This window comes from Neoarius graeffei, chromosome 14 (genome assembly GCF_027579695.1).
Source record: "Neoarius graeffei isolate fNeoGra1 chromosome 14, fNeoGra1.pri, whole genome shotgun sequence".
Taxonomy (NCBI): Eukaryota; Metazoa; Chordata; class Actinopteri; order Siluriformes; family Ariidae; genus Neoarius; species Neoarius graeffei.
The window spans coordinates 76611797-76627342 of NC_083582.1; the positions used below are offsets into that span (position 1 = coordinate 76611797).

Sequence of the window (15546 nt, forward strand, 5' to 3'; positions counted from 1 at the left end):
GGGGGGGGGTGTTTCAAGTAGAGTTTTTATTTCGTCCTCGGTTGGTTCAGCAACACTCTGCCATTTTATTTTTCCTCGACTCGCGGTATATGAGCTGATAGCCGAGTAGCCAATCAAAGCACACGATCGCTCATATCCAGTGAATGTCGATAGAATAAACACCTCCTGTTTTCTGCAGTTCTGTAATCAGCCGATCCCTCGACAGCAGCACGGTGCATCAAATCCCACAGATACAAATCAAGAGCTTCAGTTAATGTTCACAATGTTCAAACATCAGAATGGGAAAAAAATTGTGATGTCACAGTCAGTGTGTTTACATGCACATCCAAATCGAGCTACTGTCGGTAATCGAGCTAAGGGTCCCAGCAGGGGTGCCAGAGAAATCCAATCCTACATGCACACAAGGAAATCGAGCTATTGTGTGAGGCACATTGTGCACCCGAGCCACAGGTGGCGCTACACGCCCCATCGTGTTGGTACACTTCCGGTTATCGTCATGAAGAAGAGCTATTCAAGAGTATAAACGAAGTTCTCCTTGTCCTCCTGACCTCTTCTGCTGCTCGCTACTACTACTGTTGTCATGCCGACCGAGGCTGTTGTGTTTTCCGCTTGTGGTCTCGTCACTTCCGGAAGGGGCAGTGCTGAAGTAAGTAGCTCGACTACGTAGCTCGATAGGGTTTACATGCACTAAGTAGCTCGGCTACAATCGCATAATCTAGGTCGCGTAGCTCGATTACGAGAAATCCAGTTCGGTTCGATTTCAGCCGAGCTAAGGTGTTTCCATGGCATTTAGAACTTCGATTTCAGTCGAGCTACGGCAGAAATTCGATTTTCTCTATGTGCATGTAAACGCACCAAGTGTGACTTTCTCTCACTGTGGTATGGGTGTTGGTTTGATCCAGATGGACTGGTTTGAGTATTTCAGAAGCTGCTGATCTCCTGGGGTTTTCACACACAACAGTCTCTAGAGTTTACACAGAATGGTGCAGAAAACAAAAAACACTGAGTGAGTGAGCGACAGTTCTGTGGGTGGAAACAAACGCCTTGTTGATAAGAGAGGGTCAGAGGAGGGTTTTTTTTGCCAGGAAGGCTATAGTAACTCATATAAATCACTCTCTACAACCGTGGTGAGCAGAAAAGCATCTCAGCAGAACAGATTGGGTTGCACTCCTGTAGCCAAGAACAGGGATCTTAAAATCAAACGATAGCACAATGGCAAATAAATAGTCATTTCAGACCAAGCATGTGGCTCAGCTTGGTAATGAGTTTTGCAAACACAAATTGAAGCAAAAGAGGTCCTGCTGATTATTTAATTCATCCGGCCGGTAGGCGACAAACTTACGTCATCATGTGTTGTCCAGCATCATCCACATTACCGTATTTTCTGGACTATAAGCCGCTACTTTTTTCCTAGGTTTTGAACCATGCGGCTTATACAAAGGTGCGGCTATTCTGTGGATTTTTCTTCCACCGCTAGGGGCGCTCTAACCGGAAGTAGAATCAAAAATAAGATAGACGAAAAATCAGTGCAAAGAAGAATTAGCAGATCTTTAGCAGATAGAACACGCACGACAAATTACTAACTGGTAATTATTTTCAAATCCAGCGAAGATGATTAAAGTGACTTGTGGTTTCAAACACAGGAGAAATGAAGGTAAATAAATCCCGGTTATTTTCTCTTGGTTCTGTTCCGTTTTAATCAGCAAAGTTGCTGCCGTGTTAAAAGGCACTGTTTGGAAAGAATCTGTTCAGGTACATACATGTACATTTACAGTACAAAATCGTTCTGTACATGCAGTAAATATCTAATTTTTCAACATAGATATCTGCGGCTTATAGCCCGGTGCGGCTTGTATATCTTTTTTTTTAATTTTTTTTTTTAAATAGAGCGGATGCGGCTTATATACAGGTGCGCTCTATAGTCCAGAAAATACGGTACATGAAAATCACTACTTCTCCCTCAATTCTTCACCGATTTTGATTCTTTCTGGCATGAAGGTAGGGGAGCCTAGGATGCATAGAACTTCTACCCAGATTTGCTTCATTACAATTATTAATGAAGTTATGGACTAATTAATCCTTAATGAGCAGTTCAACAAAATCGCTTCTTCTCGGTCAATTCCTCGCCGTTTTGGATTCTTTCTGGTAAATAGGTCGGGATTCCTAGGGTGGATATCACTTCTATATAGTGTATATAGCTTGCAACATTTATTACGCAAGGTGGCCCACTTTAGATCGTTCCTTCTAGACGGAGTGAGCTACGCCATCATTGACGGTCTCGTTGTCAAATTATCACCATACTGATTTGACCAGTTTGGCTGCTGCTTTTGGCACAAATTGAAAACTAAATTATGGTGGGTCTCTTGGGAGAATTCTACTCACTTTAATCAAAAACCAGTCGGGAGTTTTGCAGAGACAGCAATGCTTTATCCATGCATGCTTCACAGTAAGAATTTGATAGGCCTAGATTTTTCTCAGTACTCCTTTACCAACAAGGCAAGTGGCTTTTTTAGAATCAAAGGGCAGCCATGTTGAGTGTTAGACGCTGGCTCATTCACGTGTGAACCAATGAACTCACTCACTCTCTCTCTCTCTCTTCCATACAGCCTCTGGATACACTCTGAAAGTGCACACAATCCAAAGCAGATGGTGCCAAGACACAGTAGGCTGGCTGGTCTCATGAAAGCCAATCTCCGACTGTACATAGCATTTACATTCAAATGACCTCTAATTAAATCTCTCAAGACATTTCTGAGAAGTCTCGCAGAGAACTCACAGAAACACGATCAAATAACCAGTAGCCCCCCCCCAAAAAAAAAGGCAACACGTTATGAATAATGCTCCTGTTGTTATTTTGCATGAGTCTCAATGGGCGCTTGCTGGTTTAACTCGTGTGGTTTGGGAAGCTCTGACTGGCAACTCGCATGGCCTCGGCATGCCTGGAGTTCCTGGGTGAGGACCAGGGAGCTTGTCGTCAACCTTCACAATCCCGCTAACGCACTCTGCCCGGAATTCAAACAATCCCAAGAGTTTGGCTGTGGAATTTCAAGGACCCAGAGGAGGAAGGATGAGTCACAGAGCAAGAGAGAAAAATGGGCAAACAAGCAAATGAACCCATTCAGCAGGCGACTACCAGAGTCTGCAAGACAGACCAAGCGAGGGAGATGAAAATAACCCCTCTTAAGCTGCCGGCTGTTTGCCCCCCCTCCCACCCCAACCACTCTGGCAGTCTGCAAGACAGTTCATACTTCCAAAGATGGCAGACCGTGTCGCCTCGAGCTACTGGGGCCACTAGTTTGGGAAGAGCGTCGTCACTGGCTCCTGTCTGCCTGCTTCCTCTGCAGGTCTTCGACAGAACCTTCACGTCGTGACCGACGCCTCTACCATTATCCTGCATAACGTCTTCCCACAAAACCAAGCCTAACCCCATTTTAGAAGAGAACAGTCAGGCTCGAGAATTACACATGCAAGAAAGATCTTCGGCTGAAAACCGACCAGTTCTGCCAACGATTCCCAGTTTGTCCTCTTCGACAGGAGACTTAGCAAGGTCGTAAGCATGAGTGAGTGAGGGAGCCGTGGAAAAAGCCGTGGGGGACCGCTCAAGATCAGATATCAATATCAACTGCTTGTCCATGCTTCTTCAGGCTGCTGCTCTGGTGATAAGTGGACCACATGATCAGGGTTCTAACTCAGCCTTTTCTTGTTTCTTTACAGCTACACCCACAATATTGCTGACACACCTGTAAAAGTTGCCGCTGCATGAATAAAAAGACTTGTCAATCTTGAAAATGTGGTCTTTTGCTTAATTTTCTCGTTTCTCTTCTCAGTATCATTCAGGTTTTCCAGCTGAGAGTACACTGTGCGCATTCTGGCTGCTTCTTCTCACCGGAGCTTTTTATTTTCCCATTTGTTTTTCTTTTGTGCGTTTGAGTGTTTTGTTCACCAGTTGTGGTGTAAATCCAGACCCAGTTTTGGGCGTCGGTTCCTTTAGGCCTTGGTCCGCTGTGGGTGATGCCCGTGCTCCTCGCTATGGACTGCAGTGAGCTCATTGCTCTTTTAACATCGTGATTGTCCAGTGCTCTGTGCAGTGGTGCTCCTGTGCTCGCTTTCTGGATCCGTAGCACGGTGTTTCGAGCAATGTTGCTCAGTGGCGTCCCAGCAGCTGTGCAGGAGGCGTGGGATTCATCTTCATACACCTTTTGGTGGGACTGTGGTAGCTACACCATTGGAATGACATCCTGACCTTCTTCTGGTGGACTTCCCCCCCCCCCCCCCCCTTATAGTAAAGCAACCTTGGGTATGAAAAAGACACTATATAAATTTAACTGATAGTAGTAGTAGTAATAATAATCTCATCTCATTATCTGTAGCCGCTTTATCCTGTTCTACAGGGTCGCAGGCGAGCTGGAGCCTATCCCAGTTGACTACGGGCGAAAGGCGGGGTACACCCTGGACAAGTCGCCAGGTCATCACAGGGCTGACACATAGACACAGACAACCATTCACACTCACATTCACACCTACGCTCAATTTAGAGTCACCAGTTAACCTAACCTGCATGTCTTTGGACTGTGGGGGAAACCAGAGCACCCGGAGGAAACCCACGCGGACACGGGGAGAACATGCAAACTCCGCACAGAAAGGCCCTCGCCGGCCACGGGGCTCGAACCCGGACCTTCTTGCTGTGAGGCGACAGCGCTAACCACTACACCACCGTGCCGCCAATAATAATAATAATAATATTATTGTTGTTATCCCCATGAAGCGGTGATGGCGACACACTCCGCTCCCCGTCCACATAAGCGCCCAGTGCAGAGCTGCCCGAGCAGTTTCGTGTGGAGACGGTCACTGATCATGCTGGTCCGGTTTACCTCCTTCCTTATACGGTGTTTGTGGTAAAGTGCCATCCGTGTTAAGAGGCGCCTACACACTATGCACCTAATCCATGCTGGTCCACGAATTAGACCTGGATTGTAATTGAATGGCTGAAGCTGAAAATAAAGCTGATACTTGGTGAACAACTGGTTGTTTATTCTTATTCCATAAATGTGTCACTAATATCGCTGAATATTAATTATAATAGGTCTCCAAGCAAAAACAATCACGGCAACTTTTGGTGCAAAAAAAAAAAAAAAAAACACCTTCATGGAGGCCTGAAAGTGTCAGGAAATGCACTAGAACCCATCTCTGAGCCTGTCGAACCCATGAGCTTTCAGGGACCTAAGGCGGGCCCCGAACCCCGACTGTTCTAACTGGTGCCACTACGCTGATCTTTTCTTCTAGTTAGAGCCCTGATGTGTAATTTCTTGTGCACTCCTTACCGTACATGATGACCTGTAACAAACAGTTGGCAGGTGTGATAATAGGGTGCACTTAGTTATGCAATACTTTCACTCAGTGCTCATTAGTTGTTCACCTTTTGCTCCAGTAATTTGGAGCTTGGCAGAGGGAACCATCTTGCACCTTGACAACAGGTCACCGCGGTGTCGAAAGCTTTCTCGGCGAGGAGTCTCCTGGCTGTTACGTGCAACCTGAATTACGCAAGAGCTTTGGAGAGCAAAATGAATTGGCGCCCTTGTTGAGCATGGAGAAGATTACTTCCTGCATGTGCAGGAGCTTTAGCAAATTATGCATCCAGGGCCAAGCAAGTGTGCCACTTTAACATCAAACACACTGTGCTGTTGCTCGATGACTACGACGAGGACGACGACGACAACACGAGGCTATTTATTACCTCTAGCAGAGCTTTGGAGAAGAAGGTCAAATGTCACATCATGCTTTTCAGGAGATTTCAGACACATAGCAAGGCCTGCTTCGGTTTTGACTGCATTAGCAGTGCAGATTAAAAGCAGACCCTTGTGGCTTTGTAATAGCCTGTGTGATTGGATGCAAGACTTACAAACGCTATCGTAAAGAGACACCAGACTAATTCGGAGAAACAAGAGAGAAAAAAAAAAAAATTCCTAAAGTCAATTATTCAGAAGTCTCAAAAAAAAAAAAAAAAGATCAATGTCAGAACACAGCTTGCGCAACTGTGCATAGCTCACATCCTTTACGGAGTGAGTAAGAGAGTGAGAAAGGAAGAACAGAGAGAGAGAGAGAGAGAGAGAGAGAAAGAGAGATAGTGTGTGTGCTTTGCCCCCTCTAGGCAGGGCCTCTCAGCCGGAGAGCCTGCATACCGAACAGACCGACTACTCCCAAGCGATTCAACACCAGGGAGACACTATTTATGCTTGTCTTATTTTCAGCATGCCACCTCTTCGCATGCGTGTGCGCTGCGTGATCCGTGACGTCCGTCAGGCCTGAAATCCAGATCAATGAACAAATTGCTGAAAGCCTCGTGCAGACTCCAGAGACGGATTTGCAGCTTGAGCGTTTCTCCCCATTCAAGGCTGCACTCAAGAGACATGCTGCCTAATGTCACGTCTGCACAATACAGGAAAACAATACTATTGTTCCTGCTGCATAAAACACAGCACGGCCACGCAGCCTTACAATCAGCACGTCGAAAAAAAAACGGCAGATTTAGGAGCTCGAAAGCTAAAACGCATCGGAGCCATTTGCATGAGAAATGCAACAACTGGACGGTGTAACTTTAGGGCCGGCTGACCGTCATGGCCAGACAGGCACATGCAATGTTACAAGCGCATGTAAAAGCAGTGGCCAGGAGACGAGACGTGGACATGACCACAGGGACAAAAAAAATCAATCACTGTGAAAAAGATTTGCACCAATAATCCCTGCGTACAAAATCACTGCTTGTCGCAAACAAATTTACAAACGAATCAAAAAAATGTTCTGAAAGTTATTTTGTCCTGTTCAAGTTGTCCTAATTCCGTCAATAACTCAAGGATGTCTTTTGTTTGTTTTTCGTGAACCGGTTTCTGCAGCACGACGCGAGTAAGTCGTCTCTGATCAACCTGCATTCAATCCTGACTGATTTTCTTTTTCAAGCTTCGTGCATTTCAACCCTCAAACCGAAACCCGTCTTATGTTTAATCTCCAATCAATTTGTTCAGAAGATCAAAAAAAATCTCAAAAGCTTTGATTTAATTTCTAAAAAAAAAAACACACACACCATTCTCTCTGTGCACATGTGAACCCTTTAAAACGTGACAGTCCATTTCATTTGTGCAACTTGAACCAAAACATGTCTGAACAGCGCACATCTTACGTCAAGCAAACGTCACCGAGCACCTCTGGAGTGGGATTTGAAATTATAGCATGATGCATAAAAGTGAAACTGGAGTATGTTTCGTGTTAAGTGTTCATAGAGTCAAAATACAAGTGTTTTTTTTTTTTTAAAAGTTATTAAAACAGTTATTCTATGAAATTGAGTCATATACGAGCTGATAGCGGACGAGGCGTGTAGCACCAAGACGGAGTGGAATAACGTTCTATCCAAATTCACTGGATTTTGAGAAACGGAGCATTTTTGTTTTTTTATTTTTTTTGCAAATTGAATAAAACTTTATACAAAACGTCCGACAAAATCATTTCGACTTAGAATGTAAACAAACCAGCGCAATGACCGGAGCAATTCGTGAAAAACGTGATAATTCTTGAGACTTATTTTAAAATAAATAAATAAATTAAATAAATATGCTCTATATAAATAAATCATTCCAAATGCGAAAGCAAGTAAAACAAAAGCATGTGACTGATACCAGGTACACGGTTAAATCTAAATACCATGTTTAACATTAAGCTGGGGGGGGGGGGGGGGGGGGGGAGTGCCGTAGGCTTAAGGTTAAAATCAGGTGCTCCCCCCCTCCACGATAAAGAAAGAGTCTCAACCTGGTTCCAGTTTCTGAATGAAAACCCTCAGTAACCAGCGCCGTCATTGTATGCAGCTCAACACACATGGGATTTTCCAAGCAGGAAACTTTACTCAAAATACAATAACCAGAAATTCTGAGCAAACACAGATTTCTTGGAAATGTTCGCAGGATTATCAGTATTTACCTGCATGAACAACACGACCTCAAAGACAGCACAGAACGCTGAGAATCTGTTTATAGGTTTAATCACTGCGGTGGGAAGCGCACTTTTTTTTTTTTGCATTTCTTACTTGTCAAGTCAACCCGTGCGAAATGACCTCGTGTGGCCCTCAGGTGTGCGCCCGACCCGAGCGGTGTGCGCCCGAGCGACGTGCGCCCGTGAACGTTCACCATGTTGACAAATTCACTGAAAACAAAACCCTTTGAAATCATTTAATCATAACCTGGTTTATAACACTGATCCACAGCTTATACGTTTCAGTGGTATATTTATTCTTTCTGATGCCTGTTTAGACACCCTCTTCTTACAAAATCACTCAACCTGCTGATTTACAAAGCCAATTTCCGAAACAAGAAAAATGCTTATACAATGGTGGTGATGACACAGCAACTGGAAAACAGAAGCTTCTCAGGAACCCTTGAACGAAGCATTACAGCCCTGCCTTCTGACAATCCATTTCCTGGACACTCCCAAAACTGTCCCTGTGCAGGTAAAGGAGTGCGAGCGTGTGCGTGCGCGCATGTTGCCCAGGCCACAACTCAAACCAAATCTTAAACACGGTGGAGCCAGGTGTGTCCCAGTTACGCATTAACACAACCACTCCTCTTCCGACATGGAAAACATCATGGCAGGGTTTCACATTCTTGCACAACGCCTTCTTCTAATGCGAATGCTGACTTCTGCTCTGGAGCTGCAATCTTTTAAGCTCCACTGCTGCAGGATCCGACATGTGACGTACATCAGAGGCCATGTTCTAGATCTGTACAAGCTGGAAAAACCAAGGTTTTTTGCAGATAAAGGGTGGCATTAAAAAAAAAAAAAAAGAGCATGCACCAAAGACCGAGGTACAAGAAGAGAGCTTTCAGGAGGTCATAAACAAGTTGGAAAAATCTTGCAACACAGATTTATTAGTTGTTCCTTGGAGGGAGAACCTACAGCAAAATCTAAACGCTGGTGTTTTAAAATAATATGCAACACTATATTTAGATATTGTTGTTTTGTTCCCCCCTTTGCAAGGTCTGCCTATGCAACAGCCTGCGACTGGGCCAGAGCTCAGCGCGTCCCAATCATTTTCCATTACGCAGAGTCACAACAAAACTGGCAACTCATAAAAATGGTCTGAACTCCAGCTTCATTTCTCCACCTCTGATCTGCTCGCTTTAATCCCATGCATTTTAGAGATCAGATCCACTCTATACCCCCACAACTCAACCCCCTTTCTCCACCATCTCCCTGGGTGTTGTTTTGCAGGAAGACATTAAACTTTATTTCCACATTATTTCATGCACTTTGCATGCAACCTTTCGAAATAAATAGCGTGCACGCTCTTGTGCAGAATATGCAGCCATTGCAAAAGCGAAAACCGACCTATGGAAAATGCATACAGATAAATAGATAAATAGATAGACAGACATATAAACATGCACACACATTTCGAAGCTCTCTCTACGGGGAACTAACTCTCTCCGTCGATGCACAATCCACTGCACTGCAAAAATAACTTTTTATTTATGTATTTGCAACAATGCTGCTGCAGCTCGAAGGAAAAATGCACAGCCGTTTTGCTCAGGTTACTGAACACCAGGAGCAGCGCCTGTCTTACCAGGAAACTGTGCAGAGAAAAAGGGCAGATCTTAAAACAGGAAATGCAACTGACCCTTTTTAAAATACTTCCAACTTTGAGATGCATCAGAAACAAAACGCGTGCATGACGCAAAACATGCAAAAGTGAGTGCAATCGAGAGGTTTTAGGGTTTTTTCTGTCTCTCTCTCTCTTTGCACGGTTCGTGTTTAAGGCACTCACCTCCTCCTTTGGACACGGACATTTCCCCTTTGCTCCGGTGGGGGGGAGGGGAAGCACAAAAGCCTTTGCGTTCGTTCTCGCTCCCTCCCTCCATCTCTCTCTCTCTCTCTCTCTCTCTCTCTTCCCCCCACCTCGTGCTTCTTCTTCGGCGGTCTGGAGGACTCTCTCTCTCTCTCTCTCTCTCTCTCTGCAGAGCTGCACCGGATCTTCATGCACTCGTGCGCTTTCCGTCTCAAGTCAGTCCCGCGAGCGCGAGGCGCAGTGCGCGAGCTGCAGCTCTCCCTCCCGGTAGATTCCGGTCACGGTTCTGCACCGGAAGCGCAGCGGAGGAGGGAAATGGAGCTCGGTGGCGCTCAGCTACATGATGGGCCTCAGGCTGGTTAGCAGCAGCTGAGCTCACAGCTCCTAACTTGGATCAAGTATGAGCGCGTTCTTCCGGTTTCAAAAAAAGCGCAAAGCTTCATGGGAAACGTAGTTTACGTTCTGCCGCGCATGCGCGCTCTGTCTCGCTTTTTTTTTTTTAACACAATGGCGCGATTTTCCGAGGAACCCGGCGCAAGGCTTCACGGGAACACAAGGGGTTTTTTTTATTATTATTATTTTTTTTATGTAACGCCGAACAATAAGGTAGATTATTTTCTTCCGGTAAAATCGCGCAAGGGTTCATGGGAGATGTAGTCCACGCGATGTGACCGTTGGAAAATGACCACGCCCTCAGTGGCTTGGTTCCAAAAGGTTGCCTCCACTCTTCAGGAAGGGCACTGATGTATAGCTCAGGGGTAGTGTGCTCACTTTTTATTTCACACATCAAAATCAATTCTGCATTTTATCATCCATCCAGGGTGGCACGGTGGTGTAGCGGTTAGCGCTGTCGCCTCACAGCAAGAAGGTTTGCATGTTCTCCGCATGGGTTTCCTCCGGGTGCTCCGGTTTCCCCCACAGTCCAAAGACATGCAGGTTAGGTTAACTGGTGACTCTAAATTGAGCGTAGGTGTGAATGTGAGTGTGAATGGTTGTCTGTGTCTATGTGTCAGCCCTGTGATGACCTGGCGACTTGTCCAGGGTGAACCCCGCCTTTCACCCGTAGTCAGCTGGGATAGGATCCAGCTTGCCTGCGACCCTGTAGAACAGGATAAAGCGGCTACAGATAATGAGATGAGACATGCACACTTCAAGCACAGTGAAATTCATCCTCTGCATTTAACCCATCTGAAGCAGTGAACACACACACACTCAAAGCAGTGGGCAGCCACACCAGAGCGCCTGGGGAGCAGTCAGGGGTTCGGTACCTTGCTCAAGGGCACTTCAGCCCAAGGCCACCCCATGTCAACATGACTTTGGATTGTGGGGGAAACCGGAGCACCCGGAGGAAACCCACGCAGACAACATGCAAACTCCACACAGAAAGGCCCTCGCCGGCCGCTGGGTTCGAACCCAGAACCTTCTTACTGTGAGGCAACCGTGCTAACCACTACACCACCGTATCTGTATTATCTGTAGCCGCTTATCCGTATGCAAAAGTATGTGCACCTCTGACCATGATAGCCATGATACAGCCCCCCTTCCCCCCAAGCCTCACTATAGAAGCCATGGCCTAAAGGTTAGAGAAGCACCTTTGGGACCAATAGGTTGCTGGTTCAATTCCCTGGACCAGCAAGAATGCCTGAATTGCCCTTGAGCTTCCCGGGCTGCCCACTACTGTGGGTATATCAGGGTCTTGATGTATGTCACTCTGCATCAGAGCATTTGTAAATGCCTGTAACATAATGCTCATCAAGGGCTTCCTGAAACAGTTGGCTCAAGGCTCTGGGTTACTCATCAGAAAGTCAGGAGTTCAAGCCCCAGCCCTTGATGAGCATTACATTATAAGCATTTACAGACGCTCTTATCCAGACCAACATACAACAAGACCCTGATATACCCACAGCAGTGAGCAGCCCAGGGAGCAGTTGCGGGTTTGGTGCCTAGCTCAGGCTTTCGTCTAAACGGGGGAACAGGGGCGCTGCGCCCTCTTACTCTCGGCGTGCGCCCCCTTACCGACTCCGTGAAAACATCCCAGCAACACTACGTGACAATGTGTCTGATCATCAAATACGTTATAATTGCTCCAAAAATATTCCAATCATAGTAGATACACCGCCAGACGGTGGAAAAACAATCCGAATTGGCGTTTTCCAGACTGAGGCGCCATGTTGTTTAGTTGTTTACTTGTCGCGGCTGCTCTCGCGAGATTTGACATGGGTTACATACAAGGTCAGCTGACTTGTAGAGCGAGATTTCTCGAGACTGAATGACCTTTCACCCACCGGCGCGGGAGCTTTTGACAGAAGTAGTTCGCGAGTTGTTTTTGTTGACACTTGGGCATTTAAAGATGTCATCCCGCGGCACGAAGCAGAAGAAAGCCAAAGACTGTCCGGGACAGAAGAAGATTACTTCTTTCTTTTTCAATGTTGACAGACAATTTGTTACAATTTCCCTCTCAGATAGCCTCAGAATGTCCCATTGGAGCATTTTTCAAAGGCTTTGCACGGCGGGGGGGGACAACCGGCACCATCTCCCCCCCCGCTTAGCTCCCTCGCCATGGTGAGCGCCCTCATACTAAATTTTTCTAGAAAAAACCCTGCTAGCTCAAGGGCATTTCAGCCATTCCTGCTGGTCCAATGAATCAATCCGGCAACCTTCTGGTCCCAAAGGTGCTTCCCTAACCTTTAGGCCATGGCTTCAAGCAAGGCTCTGGGGGAGGGAGGGCTGTATCATGGCTGACCCTGCACTCTATCCTCAACTTCCTAACAAGCTGTGATATGTGATCTAATCTAATCTAATCTAATCTAATGTGAAGAAAAGACTTCCACTGTGCTGTAATGTATATGTGACAAATAAAGGCTTGCTCGTCTTCTTCAAAGTTGAACGTGCACAATAGCGTAGGATGTCTTTGTATGCTCTAGTATTACAATTTCCCTTGGTCCTCTGTACACAAAGCGAGCTCCATAAAGACATGGCGTGTGAAGTGAACGTTGTTTGTCGTGCACAGAGTCATGACCTCAACTCCACTGAACACCTCTGGGATGAGCTGCACCCCAGACATTACTCATTAACCAACATCAGTGCCTGATCTCATTAATGTTCTTGTCACTGAATGAACACAAATCCCCACAGCCTCAAAATCTAGTGGAAAGCCTTCCCAGAAGAATGGAGGTTGTTATAACAGTAAAGGGGGAATAAATCTGGAATGGGATGTTCAACAAGTGCATATGAATGTGACAGTCAGGTGTCCACAAACTTATACACATGTTATACGTAGGATATTTTTATATCTATTGTATAAAGTGTATAAGTTAACACAACCTCTGCAGTGAACTATTTTAAAAACCAACATTTTTCTGCAGATGTTCATTCACAGGTTCTTTCTCCAACCCCATTTCTAAAAAGTTGGGACGCTGGGTAAAATGTAAATAAAAACAGAATGTGATGATTTGCAAATCATGGAAACTTGACATTTCATTGAAAATAGTACCTCAATCCAATTGAGAATCTGTGGCATAACTTGAAGATTGCTGGACACCAACACAACCCATCTAACTTGAAGGAGTTGGAGCAGTTTTGTCTTGAGGAATGGGCAAAAATCCCAGTGGCTAGATGTGATAAGCTAATAGAGACACACCCCAAGAGACTTGCAGTTGTAATTGCAGCAAAAGGTGGCTCTACAAAGTATTGACTTTGGGGGGTGAATACCTATGGACACTCCAGACTTCTGTTTTTTCATCTTAATTATTGTTTGAGTCACAATAAAACAACAATTTTCATCTTTAAAGTGGTCGGCATGTTGTGTAAATCAAATGGTGCTAACCCTCTAAAAATCCATTTTAATTCCAGCTTGTAATGCGACAAAACAGGACAAACACCAAGGGGGATGAATACTTTTGCAAGACACTGTACCCATGCATGTTCCCAAGCAGGATATAAAGGGTACAAATAAGTACCTTAGAGGGTACTGATCCAGTGACAAGCTGTTGTACCCATAAAGGTACAATAATGTACTTTATTTTCTGAGAATGTACCTGTGCAATGTTTCCTTTGGCTACTGGCTGTCACATAACTCTAAAGCATAATAGATCCATTCCCATGCTTACCACTTGGCAAGGTGCTCTCTCCATCAAATGCTGCTCTTTTTTATTCCAGGCATACAGTACCTTCAGTGATAGTAGCCAAAGAGTTCCAATTTTACTCCATCAGTCCATAACACGTGTTTCAAAATGCCTCTAAAAGCCAAAATAAAAGCAGACATTGAAATTAATCCAGGTGAAAGCCTCAAAAATTCCACAAAGTCATGGATAGGCTTGAGAAGGAGTTCATAAGTTCAGCGCTGCAGCACAGCCACTGGCAGCATCAAGAGTTGGATAGAAATTCAAAGCGATATACAGTACTGTGTGTATCTATAACATGTCAAACTATCGATCACAACTTGTAATTCCCAACCTCCAACCAGGAAAAGCCAAAAAGCCTCCTCAACTAAAAATTCCTACTTTTCAACATATCTACTCATCTACGAGTTCCTTCCCAGTTTACGGAGTGACGTCAAATCAACACGGCTGCTCAAAGATCAGAAGTACACAAAGTAGTATAGCTTTACTTTTAAATAAGGTATGCCATACAAGTATTTGTTTAGATGAACCAACATACAGACATATTCGTTCATTAAATCTATAGCACTGACTAAATAGATCATTGTTTGACAACAGACATGAAGCCATTCATGGGTTTTCTTCCACTTCATAAGTCAATTGTGCAGAGGTCGAAAATGATGCCATTCTGACCTGCGATTTACCACTTAACCTGTGATGACCTGGCGACTTGTCCAGGGTGTACCCTGCCTCTCGCCCATAGTCAGCTGGGATAGGCTCCAGCTTGCCTGTGACCCTGTAGAACAGGATAAGGGACTACAGATAATGGATGGATGGATGGATTTATCACTTAAAATTGAATATAGCAAGTCGAATGCAGCAATATAACTGATTGCCATGTGGTGTGTCCTGATAAGATATTTCCAGTGCTTACAGTAACTTAGATGGGTCAGAGATAGAAAGCCTATAACAGAAGCTAACACCTGAGCCCATCTTATTCAATGCACCTAAAGAGGACGGATGGATAGATGGATGCTAGACTGAACATCTATGCATTTAGTTGTTCAATCCTGGGTTCTAGTTATCGCTAGAGTGTTGGGTACTTTTTGAAACTAAATATGCATAAAAAAACACCTACTTTCACATAAAGAGTGTTTACTCTTTTTACCACCTACTTTTACCAAAACCAAGTGTACAGTATAGATCAGTACACATCAGACAGCGTGTGGGTGGAGTATCCATAGTATGTCCACCCATCCACTGATCCATCTATTCATATCATTCCATCAATCCATCCATGAGTTCATCCATCCATCCATCCATCCATCCATCTATAAATGTGGTCAAGTACCACCTACTTTCAGAAGAAGAGGCCACGACCAAAGAGCCCAAGTATAAAATATATACTCTCAGAAAATCTATAGGTGAAGCATTCATTCATCATCCATCCAGCTATCATCCATCCATAAATATGATAAAAAACCACCTAATTTCAGAAGATGAGACCATGACCAGAGCACCCAAGTATACAATATATACTTTCAGACAATCTGTAGGTGAAGCATCCATCCATCATCCAATCATCCATCCAGCCATTCAGCCATCAATAAATGTGGTCAA

General features: G+C 44.9%; 1 protein-coding gene across 2 annotated transcripts in view; it reads right to left on the reverse strand.

The window, feature by feature from the left end:
• map2k6 (mitogen-activated protein kinase kinase 6) overlaps positions 1-10237 on the reverse strand; it is a 69286-nt gene extending 59049 nt beyond the window's left edge. Inside the window, exon 1 of one of the 2 annotated variants that reach the window (XM_060940316.1) lies at positions 9806-10237. In XM_060940316.1, coding sequence (XP_060796299.1) covers positions 9806-9899 — 94 coding nt within the window. In that variant the 5' untranslated portion in view covers positions 9900-10237. Of the gene's footprint in view, positions 1-9658; positions 9682-9805 lie in introns of those variants that run through there. The other variant, XM_060940317.1, reaches the window with a different exon arrangement.
• Positions 10238-15546: the final 5309 nt, after the last annotated feature.